Below are 19,237 nucleotides of genomic sequence, written 5' to 3'. Positions count from 1 at the left end.
TAGAATCTTGAACGTGAGCTGGCCCCGGTGGAAGAAAAATTCAACAGGGTTAACCTTCTGGCTGACTCGTAAGTTGTGAACCACTTTCTTGGGATTTAAAAAAAAATTAAAGTTATACCTCGTTATAATGAATTCATGCCTTACATGAAAATGGCATCATTATGTCTGATATTTCTTGTAAGCATATATACGTTACTTGCTGATATCGAAGATAAACATCTTAGATTTACTTTGTTATGTCGGATAATTTGTTATATCCACATTCATTATTTGCATTTACTGCACTGAATGCGATGAGAATTAAAGCAATCAACTAATGCCTTTTTATAGTGTATTCAACAACTCTGGCATAACTGCTTGAATTGTGTACCATGATATTGTAATAATTTTCTTGCGTAGGGCTTTGTTGTACTGAATTTGTTGTATCAAATTTATTTTGCCAAGTTTTTTACTACTTCTCTCAGCATTACTGGTTTTGTGCATGAAATTGCACTATGATTAGGACTTCTTATTCCTCCAAATTCAAGTTACTTGAAATAATTTCGTGTACTGTTTGGAGTGCATTATTCTTCTGTGTCAATAATCTTGTCTTTTCTTGTGTGCGCGTCTGTGTGTGCTATACTTTTGCAAAATACATATTACATGCATTTTTATTTTCTGTCAAAAACAGTATGTTAAAACTGGTCAGATTCTGTAGTACACATAGTCTGTCAAAGTACCATTCACTGTTCTTCAATAATACTCGTGAATATATTTGTATATGTTTTTGTTGTTTTCTTCCGAAGGGTAAAAGCTGCTTACCCGACCGAGCGATCCAATGTGGTAAAGAGACAGAGTGAACTACAAGGTCTCTGGGACCAAGTAAAGGTAAGAAGAGTTTCAGATGTCAAAAAGAAGCTTTTGCAAAAATTTAAGCAAGTAGAAACAACATGGCCATTAGCGAAAGTTGAAAGGCCTTGTACTAAACCACCTCTGAACCTGTTACTGACATCACTACCCTACAGGATCGAGCAGCTGAGAGACGTTCCAGGCTCGAGGATTCCATGGGACTTCAAATACTTGCAAACAGTGCCAAAAGCTTGGTGAGTAATCTGGTTTATCCTTTTTGATATATAGAACACAGCGAGCTCATCAACTTTTAAGTAGTGTCTGGACTTGTATAATAATACGAATACGAGCACTCTGAAGGTAGACCACATAACGTGTTTTTTGCAAATGAAAACTTGACACGGGACTGATGCCTGATCTTCCGCCGACGCGAGAGAACTCGTGTGAAGTAATGCCCTGGTGTGTCCATACTGCATTTGCTGGAATGCCGGACAACAGATATAGCGAAAGTGCAAAATTATTTGTGCTCTTGTGACATACATGTACTCTTTAAATTGCCAAGTAATATTTTGCTTTAATAGCTGAATAGCAACTTCTCTTGCCTAAATGCAATATATTTAATTTAATTGAAAATGTCAACATTGAGTGTGCGACCTCAGCTGCCATCGGCAATGCTTGGCGATGTTCTCTAAGATGCACTTAGGGCAACACCACCTGGTGGTGCTCCAGGGAACCAAGTTTCATATCAAGTGACTGCAAACTCTGCTATCATTTGTAAGAGCATGCATGGCGTCACACTGTGAGGCATACTTTTTCTACATCAACACAAACTGGCAGCAGCATGAGTTTTGCAGGTGTGTGTGTTGTAATGAAACTTGCAACCTGCGTACTCCATTACGTACATCCAACTTACGTACATCCATTACGCTGGAAATCGCTTCACGGGGATTGGCTTTGAAATATACTGTCTTTTCCTCCCCAGCTTGCATGGGTGAGTGAGGTGAAGGTTGCACTGAACAGCTTCGAGCCCGCCCGAGACGTAGCAACAGCCGAGGACAACCTCAAGAAGCACCATGACCTCGGAGACGACATTCGTAACCACGAGGACGAGTAAGCAGCGTATCTTCTTTAATGAATCTTCCAGATTTTTCATAGTTGCACACCGTTTGTGCTAATGCTTGGTATGTTTGGAGGCAACTTCGCGTTAGCACTGGTAGGCGTGAGGCTGAAGTTACTCTTGGCAAGATCTATCTGTTCCATCCGTATCAAGCAAAAAAGAGCAAATGATGTCTCTGGGAAATTGTTTGCACGCATCTGCTTGATGTGCAGTTCTAGTGTTTAAGCTCAATTGTGTGCATTGGCCCTTTATGGCTAGTAGTGGCCTGTCTTGACAAAAAAGCTTAGCCTTGCTTTTCAGAAGCTAACAATCAAGCTCATCATTTCTCCCGGTTCATTACTCTCACTGTAGTGATGAATGTTCACTATTCACTGTTCACAACACGATCGCTACTTGTGCATCACTGCAATCACCACCTGCTCAAAACGTGGTAGTCGAAATGAATCCAATGACACTTGAATCTGCTCGCAAGTTTTCGTAATGTTGTTTGCTTCTGTTAGATAAGCCATTTGTTGGGCACTAAATGATTGATTGAGGACATAGCTCTTGCACGACAGCTTATAGTAACAGTGCTGAAGGTTGCGATGACCATCGGAGCGTTGACTCGTCTGCGCAGGTTTGCCGACATCCAGGCACTGGGCGAGAAGCTGCTGCTAAAAAACAAGGACAACGAGGAGATGAAGGCAACGTTAAAGCAGCTGCAGGAAGAGCAGAACGCGATCCACCGAGGATGGCAGGAGAAGCTCGACTACCTCCGGCAGGCCGTTGACCTTCAGGTACCGTATAGTTTTCCTTGTTTGTTGGTTGAGGAAGTGTTACTTTTGGATACAAATGCTTGTCGATGCCCATCGATACCAGAGCGTGATAAGTTGATAAGATAATGAAACTTTATCTCCTTTAGCACAACTAGAACTTTAGCACAATTAGAAAGGACACATACCTAAGTGATGCAAACTGGCAGCCCACGCCTATCATTCTAAAAATTTGGCTGAGCTCTCATGTAACACCAGCATATTTCAATATTCTTTCTTTTTTTTCAAGAGCTACAACTAATTCAACTTCATTTCCTGCCACTGTTGTTGAATGCCCGACGGTATTGACCTATTTACATGTCCTACAATCTATAACAGATTGATCTGATGTACGTGAGCCTTGATTGTCATATCTATAGCATCTGACCTGTATATTTTCTGGAACTCTGTGGTGTCGTATGTGCATTAAGCTTCCTGTCATGATCTCTCCCATTGTTTTAACGTATCTTATTGTATTCCTTTGTATGCATTCAATGTATGTATTTGATTTATAACCACTCCTGCCTGAGGTCTGAAACCGAGACCGGCAGTATTTAAATGAATAAAAATAAATAAAAGTGATAGGTTTATGGGGAAGATAGGGTTTGCAGGGTAGCACAGGGCCGAGGCAGTTGAGAAAGTAGGGGTTTAGATATTGCAAGGTGTAGAAACACGAGTGTTGCGTCTAGTCTACTATGTAGTGCCCGTTACCACCTGACACTGGCTCTTTCCTTTGTCCATGCTTTTGAGCTTGTTTATAAATGTGCAGCTGTAGTAGAGACTGAAAATGTATGAAGCTAGCCCTTTCTTCTAATTGTGAAGTTGTACGGAATTTTAGTTCTAGAATTTTATATTTAATGCGATTTCTCTGTTTTAGGTTAGCTGTCCATGGCTGCTTTGCTTTATGTGTTGTAGACTGTGCAGTTTGAAATTGCAGATGTGTACCATCACTGCACAGAGAAATCGTTCAAACTCTGCTGGCATGCTCTTGCAACACTGTGAGCTTCTAGTTTTGTAGTGTCCGAGCCTTCTGTTCGTAAGCTCAGACACAATATCTGTGTAATGTACACAATGAGACACAGTATTTTTTGTCTGATGATGCAAGAAGGTTAGCTTTTTCATGCTGCCTGGAGTACTCCATTGTTAGTGTTAGCGCTAATGTTATTAGTTAGTGTTAGTGTTTGTGTCATTTTTAGTGTTTGTGGCTTTTCCTGTGACCTACAAGAGTGATCTGATGTCCCATGTGTCTCATCATCAGTCATATGTAGTAATTTAACTTATTACTCATTGCTGCATGCACTTTTGGTTAATGCACCTTACTTAGGTGGGGTTGATCTTGTGTCAATCACTGTATAAAAGCTGAGCCCATGACAGCATCATTCAGACTGAACTTTTGCTTTCGTGTACATTATTTCAGATGTTCAACCGTGAGGCTGACCAAATCGACAGCATCACAAGTAGCCACGACGCACTGCTGGACTTCGAAGACCTTGGGGTAGGTGCACAATCCTTTTCAAATAAAGCAGTGATCTTTTCTTGTAAAATCACATTAATTGTGAACAATTTACATGAACCCAGACAACCCTGGATGATGTGGAAGCACTGTCCAAGCGTCATGAAAACCTCATCAACACCCTCCTGGTTCAAGACCAGCGTGTTGCCGCCTTCAGTGGCATGGCAGACAAGCTGATCGCTGCTGGGCATTGCAAGAGCAAAGAGTAAGTGTGGTTCATTTTACCGGTTTGGTCACAGTGTTTACTTATCTCTGCCCATACAGTGTTCTTTTGCAGTGCAATGGTGTGCAGCCACACCTCGATATAAAGAAATCCTCATTATAACAAATTTTCTTATTAGTCAAACCTCGATATATCGAACATGGATATATCGAATTATTGCGTATATCGAACACTTTCTATATCACGTAGAAAATCGCATGCATATTTAATTTTTTATTTCGAACGGGGCCGGATGTAGAATGGATATATCGAACTCCGCCGCCCCAGACCAAGTGCGCTCTGTTGACAGGAGGCGAGCTTTCCCGCAACACTCTCGAAGATAGCGGCGGCTCGATGGGCGTTCCGCACTGCTGCGTACGACAGCTGCCCACATCGGTTGCGCCGAGGGCGCCATTTGAACGTAGCGGCGTACACACGCGGCGGCTTCCATGGAGCCAGCACGACCGCTTCGATCACGCGCGCACGGCGAGGCTTGCCGTGCGCGCGTGATCGACGCGGCCGTGGAAACAGTTGGAGCTCTTTGTCGGTGCTGAGCCACACAGCATGTGCATTGAGGACTTCGTTGGCGGTGACGACAGCACCGGAACAGTGGCGAGCCGTCCATCGCTGCAAGCCGCACCGCACGCGTGCGGTCGCGCGAAATATTGCACGTATCAAACACTTGTGCACAAATTTCGGTTTACAATGTGTAAGGTATACACTGTGCACACAGTGTAAATCGTAATTTGTGCACAAGTGCTGGATACGTGCAATTTTTCGCGCGACCGCAAACGTGTGGTGCGGCTTGCGGCGATGGGCGGCTCGAGCGTAAATCGGCCCTAACAGACGTGAGATCGCGGCAGAAGTGACTGCTGAGCGGCGAAACGAAGACGCTGCCGAGGCTGATCCAGCAAGCGCTTATGCTGCCCCGCTCCCGACTGCAACTGAGGCTGTAGCTGCTTTGGCCGTTGTACGCCGCTACTGCGGCGCAATAGAAGGCACTGGACCGTCTCTTCTGGACCGTTTGGACTTTGTTGAGGACGCCGCTGTCAAGCACGCGGTTGCCAATATGTAGCAGGCTACGCTGCTTCAGTACTTTCAGCGAACGAAATAAATACTTTGTTTGAAGCTTCATGTGAGTATCTATTGCGCCACGATTGGTTCATTGATTGATTTGTGCTAGTTTTTGATGAATTTTCTACGTGATTTTATATATCGAATTCCGGCTATATCGAACTATTTTGCGATCACCGCGCTGTTCGATATATCGAGGTTCGACTGTAGTATTTGTGTTCATATCTGACAAACGTGATGGACTAGTTGCTGCGCAAAGGTGTATATTCAAATGTCATTACAACAAAATCCTCATTATATCAAATTTCGTTATTATTATTTACAACCATAAGTGATGAACAAGAGGGACGAGTTGCTGCTTAGTGGTATACAGTAAACATTTATGTAATGATATCCACGATGTCAGTAACTTTGTTATTTATTATTTCTGTCCGTAAGTAACAAACAAGGTTGACAAGTTGTTGGGCAAGGGGGAAGATAGTCAAGCCTCGACATAAGGAAGAAAAGATTATGGGGTTTTACGTGCCAAAACCATTATCTGATGATGAGGCACGCCGTAGTGGGGGACTCCGGAATAATTTGGACCACCTGGGGTTTTTTAATGTGTGCCTAAATCTAAGTACAAGGGTGTTTTCTCATTTTGCCACCATCAAAATGCAGCCGCCGTGGCCAGGATCCAATCCCGCGACCTCGTGCTTAGCAGCCCAACACCATAGCCACTAAGCAACCGCGGCGGGTTGACCTAATGAAATCCACAATGTAACAAACTTTGTTGCAGTTTATCATTTCTGACCATTAGTGACTAAATGAGACTGACCAGTTGCTACGCACTGGTATGTAGTTGTGCCTCATTATAATGAAATCCTCAATCTAACAAACTTCTTTTTTTCCCATATCTTTGCTACATTGAACACTATGTACTTTTTTGCCATGGTTTAGCAGAGTAACTTGGTTCTGCAGTTTCGGTCTAATAAAGTGCATCTTTGTTGCATGCATTCAAGCTTCCAACCTCTCAGAATACTTTCAGCTCTGAGGTTTCACAGACAAGTTCTCAAATAGCTGCAGCAAATAACGCGGAAGTATAGCTGAAGAGCTCTGCCAAACGAAAGTATTGCTTGATCTTTGGTGTGATATGTAGCATTTTCTGTTGTTTACATTACATTTTGTGCATACATGTTCTTCATGTAAACAAAGAAAGATTACGTCAGATTCATTAGCTATACATAGTGTAGCTTGTAACTGCCTTGATTGTACTTCTCTGGTTTATTTATGCTGAGCTACACCTTTACGGTGTCATGTTACATTTTTCCGTCTTTCTTTAGAACTAACATAAAAGCTATATCACATTATACTGCCTTCCTGGGCACTTACGTAATCTTGAATAAACAAATGACCATAATCTCTTAAACCTCTCTCATTAGGATCGACAAGCGACGCAACCAGGTTGTCGCCAACCGCCAAGCAGTAAAGGACAAGGCGTACAAACGCAAAGAACTCCTGGAAGAGTCGAGGGTGTACCACGAATTCAAAGCAGAATCAGCTGAGGTAAGATGACAGATTGCAATTAGCAGAATTGTAATACATGTGGCAAGAACAGAGTTGAGTGATCATGGAGGCATGCTTTCGCTTTATTTTGTTTATGGCTCGTTACGTGCCATGAGTTACAATTTAACAAGCTCTGCAATTATTAATCTGTCATGCTCTGTTACTAGTTGGGTAGTCCAGTTTACTGCTGTTGAGCTAAACTAATTAGAAATAGTGTAGTGGTGGTGATAAACTTTATTGAAAGGGGGAAGGGTAAAGAGGGACGTGGCTGAGCGTTAGGGCTCAAGTAAGGCCCTGGGCCTGCTTGGCCTTTTCCGCCCAGTCCACCAGTTCCAATTGTCGGTCGACGTCCCCGGAACTGAGCCAGGCTGTCCAGTCAGTCTCGCTGCTGACGGGGGGATGAGAGAACGGGAGCGAGGTGCATTCCCACATTATGTGTGTGAGTGTTCCTGTTTCTGAACAGAGCCTACATTTGTCGCTTTCCCTGCCCCCTGTGATTTTGTTAATGTATTTTGGGTGTGGGTATGTATTTGTCTGAAGTCGCCGAAACGCGACCGCTTGCGTTTTGTCGAGTTGCTTGGCCGGTGGTGGGAGCGCGCGACGCCTCAAGCGATACCGATGGGCTATTTCATAATAAGTCTCGCAGGGTTCCTCGTGTGTCTCCTCCTCATTCACGCCGTCCGCATCTGCGGACGAGGCTCGGCGCGCGAGATCTCGAGCCAAACTGTGAGCCGACGCGTTGCCAGGCACAGCCGCGTGAGCGGGGGTCCACACGAGGGTTTTCAAGCCGCTTAGGGGGCGTCGTGTGAGGACATGGTACGCCTGTTTGCAAATTCTACCACGGACGAAATTGCCGATGGCCTGCTTGCTGTCGCTGATGACGGTATTTGCGTCCGCATGCATGGCCATGGCAATCGCGGTTTCCTCCGCTTCCACCACTCGGCCAGCCGTGATTGTTGTATGTTCTAGCAGTCCTCCGTTGTGATCAGCTACCACCGCAGTCATGAGGTCGCCGCGAGGGTGTCTGGCTGCGTCTGTGTAGACCACTCCATCTTGCGAGCCATAGCATCGCCTGTTTGCACCTTTCCTTAATCAGGGATATTGACATGCATGTCGAGTGCATGTCTCTGTTCTGCCAAATCATAGAAGGTCACAAATACAGCTAACATAAATTAGGCAGCTGTTTGACAAGGACATTTGAAATACGTGCTTAAATATGGACATTTGATACAATCTTCAATGTAGGTCTTGTACATGCTTAACCAAAAGAAGCCTTGAAATGCAATAGGAACACATCAACCAAAACACATTTTCAGTATGTGTGCCAGTATGTTGAATTTTGCCTAAGGCAAATGTTTAAGTGTTCTGTCTGCTGATGCTAGCTTCCACGAAGAGCCATGCTGCTTCAGCAAAGCGCCAGCATGAAATCTTAATTGTTGTTGACCTTTTCATCGCCAGATGTCTAGCTGGATTCAGGACAAGCTCAAGATGGCAGCTGACGATTCCTACCGTGACCTGACCAACCTGGAACGCAAGCTTCAGAAGCACGAGGCCTTTGAAGCCGAGCTCAAGGCCAACGAGGCTAGACTCCACGACATCAATGCGGTTGGTGCTTGCTTTTCATTTTGCAATACTCTGTTGATGTTAAACACAAGCTGGTGTGCTGATTCTGGTTGGACCAAACAAACTTCAAACAGTCTGTTTTGTTTGCTGCGAGATTGGTTTTTGCAATGTTCACTTAGTGGGGAAGCATATGACAGTATGCTTCACTATTTTTGGCCGCTGAAGCTTGTTTGTTTCTGAATAATTGAATTTCATTGAATTGGGGAAAGTACTGTCAAAACAGAAAGCACTTGGCAACAGACTGAATTGAGTACCCACTTATTCCCTTGTAATCTGTACTGGAGCCGTATTCGCCGTCAATCATATCCGGGGATGCCTTCGGCTTAAGTGTGTTGTAACGCCCAACATGGCATCTCACTTAAATGACGGGTGTCCTGCTTACTGAGTCAGCCAGTCCGCGTCGGCTAAAGGTGATTTCCTCGAAAGTGACTGATTTGAGAATGCAACCCCTGCAGTGAATTTCACGCCTGTACGTGGGAGTGCCCGGAGGGACAACTGTTTTTGTGACTCTCTGCAGAATGGCCAAAGCCTGATTGCCGGTAAGCACTATGCGTCCGATGACGTCCGGAGTGTACTGGACTACCTGGACGAGCAGTGGCAGGAGCTGTGCCGGCGGTCCAATGAGCGTGGCCAGTGCCTCCGCCAGGCGTCGGCACAGCGAGCGCACAACAGGGCGCTTGAGGATGCCCGCGTGAAACTGGACGAGCTGGAAGCTGCCCTGGCGTCGCGCGACCTCGGTCATGACCTGCGAAGCGTCAAGGAGCTTCTCAAACGCCACCAGGTGGGCGCAGGCTGAGCTTTTCTCCTGCACTAATAGCTTTATGTTGAAGTGGGATTCAACGCATTTAGCTGTTGTCCACTGAGTACGAGGTCACTAATTACTCCGCCTAAATTGAGGTCAGCAAAAGTTTGCCCATTGCATTGGGCCTTGACAGTTCTCCTTAAAGTTTGATTTGGTTCGGTTTTACTTACTGATGCACAGTTATTAACCCCCTAAGCATTTTGGACGAGCTGAGCTTGTCAATGCAATCCTGTTCAATTTTGCGTTGGATGAGCTCAGCATGTCCATGTAGTTTTTCTTCTGCTACATAGACAGCTGCAGTGCCAGTGTTTGAAATCCATGGTTATTTCACTTTTTTTTTTACTACATGGATATCAAAATGTTTCAGCTGTGTTGATTCAGCCCTCGTGTACTAGAACATAGATGGAAGGACTTTGTCAGTGCTGAAAGGCAGCATTTTCGGAATTGCATGCTTACTGTGCCTTTTTCCTCAGGTGTAATGGTACCATTTGTGTAAAGGACAAATACATATATTGCACAGTGAATAGGTAAAATGAGGTTCTCACACTTAAAGCACAAAGAAAATTGTTTGGAGAAGCTTTAGAGGGGTTTGCGATGGAGTGAAGCTTGAAAATTAGCCATAAAATAAGAAAGCAATGTAAGGTCACTTTTGGTCAAAATAACAAAACACTTAAGGGGTTTTAAAAAAGTTTGCACAAGAAGACTTCAGCCAATAGCTGAAGTCAGTGGGTGGATTCTGACATGTAGTGATGGCTAGGTCTGTGATGTTGGGATGGTTTGCCCACGGCATTGAAATGATCATAAGGATAGAAATTAATCATGGCACACATGTTTTGACATATTTCGTACTACACAGGAAATTTTTGTCATGTAAAATTGAGGCAGCAGTGTTGGGTTTTTGTTTATTTCTGAATGAAAGGTCATGGTTTCTTGCAGGCGCTCGAAGCTGAGTTGACGACCTGGGAAGCGAAAGTGTTGGACCTTGTTCAGTTTGGTAAAGCCATGGCCGACAAGGGTCATTTTGACGCCTCCAACATTTTGAAGGCTACCCGCATAATCAGTGACCGGTAAGATCCCACTTTATTTTCCCTTGTATGCTGGTAATGAGAACCGGCAGTCAATCAAGAAATAATCTATGAACCATCACGTTTTTGTGCAACCTAAGTAACTGTCTTTTCTGTGAAAAACATCTGATGATAGTTGTCGTGACTGGCTTATCTAAATATCGTGAGAGAAATGTGTGAATTAACGTGACCTAATTATCAACGTCGCTTAGAAATTGAGCTGAATGCAGTAGACTTCTGCTAATTGGACTCCAGTTAAATTTTTTTCTCGTATATGAGATCATTAACAGGGCCTAGTACACGTTTCTTAATTATGACTGCTCACGGGCACACCGTGTACCGAGCAGTGTAGAAAAACCATCCGTGTTTTGGGAAAGCTAGCCAAAAGGAAGGCGGTAGAATTTAAAAAACTCCTGGGGGCATTTAAAGCCATCAAAAGAGTCGTGGTCTGTCTGAACCTCTGAAGGCCTTCCAGTAAACTTAGCAGGCATCTCGGTGCTTGTACTGTGACTGGAGATGGAGCATGTGCGTATGTAAATTAAGGAGCACGTGCTAAGTCCCGCAACAGTGGCACCTTATTTCCGCTTGGTATGCTTCACCGCATAATATGGTTGGATTGCGGGGAAGCTAACTTAATCGACAAACGCTGTCGCGCGAATCAACGGCACGTTTGGTGTATCCTTTTTTTTTTTCCTCTGTTCATATCCATAGAACTTCGCTGAGACTAAGAGAGCAGTTAGAATTGTCCATCAATTCGAATTTAGAGATTTTTAATTATCGGGATTTCACTGTATTTAGCTGCGCACTGAAGAACACCCAGGGACCGAAATTAATCCAGAGATTTTTGCTAGGGCATTTCTCATAGACAGTGTGCTGCTTTGAGGCATTAAACCCCATAACTAGATTCTTTTTATTTGAATAGTAAATAGATTATTACACCCATCTATGTCTCTGCCCTTTACCCCTCTTATCCTTAAAAAGAAGAAACACAGAAAAGAACTAGGAAATAATTTTAAAAAGTATTCTTTAAGGAAAGAAATATATAACATTTACTTTGTGTAGCAGTTAACCACACAAGTTAACAACATTGTGAAAATTCCCTTTGGGTTTGTATATTTCTCAATATGTATGAAGGAAACACCATTGGTTATAAAGCTGACACAACAAATTATAAATTATGGCAGTTGGTAAAACTGTTTAGAGAATTATGCTCTTTCCAACTTCGTGCTTCCATTTCATTTCGTCTGCTTTTGTCTTCAACCTGCAGATTCGGTCAGTTGCGTGAGCCCGCGGAGGAGCGCCGGAAACAGCTGGAAGAGTCGCTCAAGCTGCACCAGTTCAACTTCGACGTGGACACCGAGAAACAGTGGATCACCGAGCACCTGTCGGCTGCATCATCGCTCGACCTGGGCCAGAACCTCATCGATGCCCAGAACCTCTTCAAGAAGCACCAGGTAAATTACGTCACACCGCTCCTTTGACAGCTTTTTTTTTTTTTTTCATTTATGCCTGTTGTAAGCCATGGACCCTCCTAACTTAAGTACATGTAGCAGGAAGAGGTGTTTGTTTATTTATTCATTTATATTCTTTGGCCAGGGGGTTCGGGTAGGACAGGGGGTCACACTATAGTGTTTCCCACTAAAATAACTAGAGGCAACTCTGGTAATGTGATCATTGAACCACTATGGGGATGATGGTTAGTATACAAACTTGTCTTATCTTTGTGCTTATGGCTTCAGACATTCTTGTAGATTCATTTAATACACTTTATCTGCCTTCATTGGCCTAAATTTCAAAGTAGTCTATACTTTCTTTAAATGCAGAAGGTAATAAGGCTCTGCAAACATGCATAATCGCCGATAATTGCAGCGGTTCCGCTTGTTCATGCGTCCGCGGTGCAGTGGTTTCTATATCGGGCCTCTGCGCTGGAGGTCCTGTGTTCGAATTGTGTTGTACCAACCACGACTACTATGCTGGCTGAAACACCCTGCTAGCAGCCACCGTAGGCACTAGTGTGAGAGTTCCCTCTAGTAATGAAACTCTATGGGGCACACTGTCAGTGGTGTCACTTAGGAGAATGCAAGAGGAACATTCTTCTAGCAGTTGCAGCGGGTGTCCTTCCTTGCCTCAAGCCAAGAGTAAGCTTGCCATAGGAATAAGTCATGGTAGCAAGTCATGGTAGCAAGTCATGGTCGCAAGTCATGTTAGCAAGTCATGTTAGCAAGTCATATTAGCAAGTCATGTTAGCAAGTCATGTTAGCAAGTCATGTTAGCAAGTCATGTTAGCAAGTCATGTTAGCAAGTCATGTTAGCAAGTCTTAGTAGCAAGTCTTGGTAGCAAGTCTTGGTAGCAAGTCTTGGTAGCAAGTCATGTTAGCAAGTCATGTTAGCAAGTCTTGGTAGCAAGTCTTGGTAGCAAGTCATGGTAGCAAGTCATGGTAGCAAGTCATGGTAGCGAGTCATAGGAACAAGTCACAGGAGCAAGTCAGAGAAGCGAGCCATAGGAACAAGCCTTATGAACAAGTCTTATGAACAAGCCTTATGAACAAGCCATAGGAACAAGCCATAGGAACAAGCCGTATGAACAAGCCATATGAACAAGCCACTACAAATACCAAGCATAGAAATAGCTACTGCAGTCAACATTTGCACTGAGGGCTGACTTTGATTGCTGTTTATGATTCTTTTCCATGCTGTTGCCTCTAGTCGTGTTTGCAGGGTCCAGCAGATTTGTGAACAAACAAACGCACAAACGGCTCGTTCCTTCTCTTTCCCAGAAACTGGAACGGGAGGTGCAGGGCCACCAGGCGATGGTGGACAAGACGCTGGCCGCTGGTGACGCGCTGGTCAAGCAGCGCCACTTTGCAGCTGCCTCCGTCAAGGACAAGTGCCACGAGCTGGTCGCCTGCTGGAACCTGCTGCTCTCCGAGTGCAGCAAGCGCCGCAAGAAGCTGGAACTGCAGCTCAAGGCGCAGACGGTGCGTGCTTGTTAAGTCTTCGCTGGCGCTGCTGCAGGCTTTAGGAATGCAATCCGAGCTAGCTGTATACTTCTGGTCTTTCTCACCCCTTTTTGTTGCATCTTGTTAGGTTAGGTTAAAGCCACTTGCTTAGATAGGGTAATATTGAGAATGTTTGCTATCGGAGTGTATGAGTGCCAAGTCATGTTGTGCGTACCATGTGCTTTGTGAACTGTGGTTTAAATTTTTTAGTTTTCCAGGTTTTAAATTATGTTTTTTTTTTCTTTTCCTGGGGCTACCTTGCGTCCTTGATTACAGTAAACCTTAAACTGATACTTGATGCCAGTAATTGGTAATTTGACGGTAAAGAGATTTTTTCTTTTTCTTTACAATTTTTGAACTTAACAAATCAAAAGTACCTTTCCAGCATCTCTATTGCACAATATTACTATATGATTGTTTTCTCACTGGGTCAGGTGTATTGAGATTATGGTCGCAGCATTTTATTTGTGCTCTTCGAATTGCACGAAGAAAAAGAAAAGTATGCAAGCTATGTACTAAATCTGACCTTTATCTAGCTCCTCCTGAATTCTCAAAACCAGTGCCTGTAGTCCCATATGCCTGACAATGTGGCATACTTCTTTTAGAACTTACTGCATCATTCTTATTTTACTGCAGGCTTATGAGTCAAGTAGGACAAACTCTTAATTTGACCACCTGCCATGTTCATGTGGTAATTGACTGGCCAACATACCCGTTTATTTCCATTTTTTCCCCTTTTTTTTACAGCTGTTCCCTCCTTGCTTTTAATTGTTTGTGGGGTTTTTCTTGAAGATCTTCAGTCATAGCTTTGCTAACAGCACCTGGAAACACAGACTCAGAGATTAGCTTGCATGCTGTACAATGCTGATGAATTTATGTTAATTTTATATTCGTACACCCTGTTTTAATGCTATGTAATTCTTGTTTTGCTGTTATTTATCCAACAGTTCTACTCTGAAGTGAACGAGATCGAGGCTTGGATGAATGAGAAAAAGAGTGTTCTGACCAGCACTGACTTCGGTCGTGACGAAGATGCCGCTGTGAAACTTCTCACCAAGCAAAAGGTCTGTATGATATTCTTGTGTGGTTTCACTGTCAGTCATACAAGCCGATTAAGTTGTTCAAGAATCGCATTAAAAAAAGGAGAAAGAATATAAATAAGGCAGAAATCATCCTTAGTGATTATCCATGTCATGCGAAGCATTTCTGAAGGGTATAGAAGACACATATATGTGCAAGTATTGGCGACGATGGTGTGACACTTGCTACACAATGACCAGGTGATGGCGACGCTCGAATGACAAATGTGGCCATCACATGCATTACCAGCCGCGGCAGGCCATCTTAATTCGCACTGTAGCCTGTGTTTGTTTGCGCTATGTTCGGTGGCTTTTGAAGCTGCAGCATCTCCGGGGCCAGCCCACATTTTTCGGAGACAAAATTGGTGTGTCCTTGTGTGTGATCTTGCTCTGACTTTGGCTTGGACTAGGCAAAGAAATGCTTTGCATTCAAGAACAGAATGAAAGAAACGTTTGCTAGAAGAAATAGGTTATGTATAATGGCACTGTTAGAAAATTTTAACATATCAGTTAGCTGTTCAAGCAGTCACAGATGATTTCTTTGCATGCTCAATAAACCAGAGTTAGTAAACCAGCAGCATAATAAATTGGGCTAGTTAGTTATCCATGGCTTGTAGACAACAGTACACGAGCCTTTGTTTATGTCCACTAGTGAGCTGTAGCCTTCAAGTCATAGCTAAGTTCATTATTAATCACTTAACAATAAATTTGGTTATACGAACCTCAGGTTGGTTAGTAATGATTACCAGTGTGTGACAAGATTGGAAGGAAAAGGTGCTTAAAAAGTCTATCTTTTTTGTTGACTTTGGCTTTGTTTGAAGTTCAGTATTAGTTCGTCTTGTTTTGAAATTACATTCTTTCTTACTTGCGTACAGTCTGACTTCAAACATGGCTGACTGTCTTTAAAAATTGTGTTCCAGGCTCTGGAACTTGAGATTGACACGTATTCCGGCCTTGTGGTGGAGATGACCCACCAGGGGCAGGCCATGATTGACCAGAACCACCCTGACTCCAAGATAATTGCCAACCAGATGGTAAGTTTCCCCCCTTTTTTTTCTTAGCTCTGCTTTTAGATAGCTCTGCCTATCTAGGCACCAGCTTGTTGTCCCTGACAGGCCTACAGATAGCGCATTCATTTAGTTGTCTTGCGCCTTTATTGACATTTTTTGGCATGATGCTGCATATGATGTTGCGGCTTCTAGCCTTGGTTCATACAAAATCTAAACTGCCTATAACATGCATAAACTGACAAAGACAAGCTCCCTTGTCATAACATAGGCTCTCCAGATTGAAGCTTTCCTTATTCCACCACTGTTATCACATCAAGACTCCATCTTTCTGTGAAGCCTGTCTTGTTTATTTTGCGCATATGATATGAAGCAATACAATTATCTGATAAGGCAATGGATTCAAATAGATCTTTGTAATATGAAAGTACAACCTAGCTTAAACAAATTGGTGGGAAAGCTGAAGATGCAGCTTTTGCACAGAGTACATTTTTCACAAACTGCTCCAGTATAGACCAAATCATTCGGCAAAATGGACTAAGCAAACTTGTTTGGAAACATGCTGTCAGTATCGTGGAGACCAAATTTCAATGAGATTACAGGCAGGAAAACATGTTAGCAAAGTTCTGCTGTTATGTATTATCCAAGAAAAATGAAACGTGAATTGGGAAGTCTTAATCTGAATACCTCGTTGAAACCTTACGGGCGAGGCTTTGCTCTACTACCACTCCACTTGCCAAAGGTGTGAGCTTTGAACTAACAGTACAAGCCAAAATTGTGCCTACATTTGCACGAAGTGGTAAAATTTGAAATGAAAGACTGTTTTAGTTAGCATTAACTTGCTAGTGTCTCGTTTGCCTGAAATAATACAGCGGGAAAAATCATTCACCCAACGGCATGGATCTCATTTATGGCAATGGTAGCCACTCTCGACCTGTAGCAAGACTACCTGTCTGCTGAGGTTAGCATGGTTAAAAATGGTTTTACAACATCTTCATTTATCTGGACACGTTCTCCGGTTTCACCAACTATTGCGTCTTTTACCTCCTGTGTTGATGAACATTGTACGAAACAAGGGAAGCCCTAGCCTGGAGCCAACCTTTCGACAAGGGGACGTGTTATGGCAAGACGTCACTGCGAGGTTGAGGACGAGGAAATTGCGCCTCCTCATACTTCGCGCGCTCAGGACACAGTGGCATGCAAAAAAAAATCTGGGCATCTCGGCAGCAGCAGTAGCGATGTACTGGCTGGTTGTCTGTTCAGCTCAAACAGAGGCTTACTAAACATGTGGGACTCAATTCACCTCAAGCATTCCCACAGTGTCTTATCTTCATCAGTTCAAAGACAGATACAATTTGTCATCATCTTGTCCTCTTGTCACACAAGTCCTCTTGTTGAAGCGTTGACTCTGCAGACTGTGGTTTCCTCGTTTCATATGCTGTTAATGAGCTTAAGTCTGAAACCTCGTGGGAGCACTTTGCCTAATTTAGATTACATCCTATGTTGAAGCATGAGCCGCTGTCACTGGGAACTGCATTCACGCGTTCATGCATTACAAGCTGTCAATACCAAGAACATGAACCATGAAACCAGGAACGCCCTCACACCTTTGATGTCCCCTAACTTGCACAGCAAACGGTGAACCAGGAGATCAAGAACCTGCAGAAGCTGTCGACCGTGCGGCGACAGAAGCTCATGGAGGCCAAGCACACGCACGAGTTCTTCAGAGAGAGCGACGACCTCCAGGACTGGATCAACGAGCAGACCCAGGCCGCGCTCTCGGAGGACTACGGAAAGGACTACGAACACCTCCTGGTATGGCTCTACTAGCATTCTCTCTGCAGAAGCATGTTACGTATTATGGGCATTGCATAACCTGTCTACACTGTCTGCGATGCACTTTGTTTGAGAACAGGGATGACTGACTGAGTTCTTGGGAAAGCTTAACAGTCCAGGATCCTCGTTCAGTTGCCTTAGGTTCAGTTAGTTGCAGTGTTAACTTAGCAAGTGCTTGGTCACCTTAATGACAAGTTTGCCTTTCGAAAGGTCGACTTTAGTACAATTAGACGTCATAATTGAATGCAACGTCACAAATGACTTCATGCTGTTATAGTTGCATTCATTTGCTGCTTTCATTTACAGGCTGTCTTTAGTAACAACAGCCTGTAACTGAATGTAACTGAACAGTACTGTATGTGTAATAACTTATAACATATGTAATTGTAGTGCAATAACAGCATATAGGGAATAATAAAATTTTGTTTGGATTCTGATTGTTGACCTTACGCCATTGTTGTCACTGTCATCAGCTCAGCTACAGCTGTTTTGTTTGGCACATTTAATCATTCCTTTGAGCAGCCTTCCCCAAGTTTCCTTAAGTTTCACTTGAGCACGGCATAAGTTGTCACAGTTATTGTGTATGTCACAGCTTGTATGAACTGTACCTAGCCTTCTTTTTTTAAAAATTTCTTTCTCGCATGGTGCAGCTTCTGCAAGCCAAGTTCGAAGACCTGAAGCTTGTCGTGGACACTGGGAAGGACAGGCTCGACCAGTGCATTGACCTTGGTCAGCGCCTGATTGCGGCTGACGTAGCCCGATCTGGAGAGATCGAAAAGTGCTTGGAGCACCTCGAGTGAGTTTATTTTACTTAAGTGCCATTTTATTTCCAGATTTCTTTATTACATTTGATACTTCAATGTACTGTGATCAGCACAGGCATTTCTCTGAGCCAAAACATGTTTTTTCTTTTTTGCATTATGGGTAACTCATGAACTTTGTTATGTGAGCATGAAATGTTTCTGATAAATTTCTTTTTTTTTTGCGTCGACACGAGATTGAAGCTGGCCAGCGTGAGAATGTGTCAATTAAAACAAGTCTCATCATCTTTAGTGTTCATAATAATGACCAGAACTGCTATGGATGAACTGTTCCATTGCATGTATATCTTCTATTTCAGAGGATTTGCCTTTTTCTGTTGTGGAGAAAAAATGATGGTGTTACTCACAGAACCATGTTTTGACTTTCACTGTTTTGACTTCCACATTCAGTGATTGTCATTCTTCCAGTCATTGTCAGAGCCCTTTCTTTTTTTTCTGGTCATACAGAGGTCATTGCTAGCATAGCAATAGCATCATAGGTTTGCTAGCCATTGGAATGAGTCATTGCTTTAGTTTGCAGTGTTTGTCAGTCTTATTGATGCTCGACTTTTGTTTTATGCAGCTACCTGATGCAAGCCTTGAGTGAAGCTATGCAAGCTCGTGAACAGAAGCTCCAGGCGGCTGGCGAAATCCACCGCTTCAACCGAGACGTCGCCGATGCGCTGAGCCGAATTCAAGAGAAATACACCGCCATTCCGGAAGAGCTCGGGAAAGACCTGCAAGCAACCCAGAGCCTTGTCAGGAGGCAGGAAGGCTTCGAAAATGACCTGGTTGCCCTTGAAGCACAACTACAGGTTAGACAATGTGGTTTAATATTAGTGTCATTGTCTTGTTAAACGCCAATATAGTGCAGAACTGAGTGGCATGGTAATCGATCATTATCTGCTATACTGAGCTACTGTGGTGCATCACTGACTATGGGTGTGTTCCAATCCT

The 19,237-nt window shown here is 43.5% G+C and overlaps 1 protein-coding gene across 3 annotated transcripts in view; it reads left to right on the top strand.

The window, feature by feature from the left end:
• LOC139047758 (spectrin beta chain, non-erythrocytic 1-like) overlaps positions 1-19,237 on the top strand; it is a 242,785-nt gene that overhangs the window by 174,297 nt on the left and 49,251 nt on the right. For all 3 annotated transcript variants that reach the window (XM_070521780.1, XM_070521782.1, XM_070521781.1), the window contains exons 24-41: positions 4-68; positions 786-867; positions 1,005-1,082; positions 1,811-1,938; positions 2,562-2,721; positions 4,154-4,231; positions 4,315-4,454; positions 6,947-7,070; positions 8,529-8,675; positions 9,211-9,474; positions 10,432-10,562; positions 11,827-12,013; positions 13,337-13,537; positions 14,506-14,622; positions 15,558-15,671; positions 17,277-17,459; positions 18,131-18,276; positions 18,864-19,095. In XM_070521780.1, coding sequence (XP_070377881.1) covers positions 4-68; positions 786-867; positions 1,005-1,082; positions 1,811-1,938; positions 2,562-2,721; positions 4,154-4,231; positions 4,315-4,454; positions 6,947-7,070; positions 8,529-8,675; positions 9,211-9,474; positions 10,432-10,562; positions 11,827-12,013; positions 13,337-13,537; positions 14,506-14,622; positions 15,558-15,671; positions 17,277-17,459; positions 18,131-18,276; positions 18,864-19,095 — 2,577 coding nt within the window. The remainder of the gene's footprint in view (positions 1-3; positions 69-785; positions 868-1,004; positions 1,083-1,810; positions 1,939-2,561; positions 2,722-4,153; positions 4,232-4,314; positions 4,455-6,946; positions 7,071-8,528; positions 8,676-9,210; positions 9,475-10,431; positions 10,563-11,826; positions 12,014-13,336; positions 13,538-14,505; positions 14,623-15,557; positions 15,672-17,276; positions 17,460-18,130; positions 18,277-18,863; positions 19,096-19,237) is intronic.

The sequence above is a fragment of the Dermacentor albipictus genome, chromosome 7 (assembly GCF_038994185.2).
Source record: "Dermacentor albipictus isolate Rhodes 1998 colony chromosome 7, USDA_Dalb.pri_finalv2, whole genome shotgun sequence".
Classification (NCBI taxonomy): Eukaryota; Metazoa; Arthropoda; class Arachnida; order Ixodida; family Ixodidae; genus Dermacentor; species Dermacentor albipictus.
The sequence above is the reverse complement of the archived record's forward strand: the minus strand, read 5'-3'. Positions and strand labels throughout refer to the sequence as shown.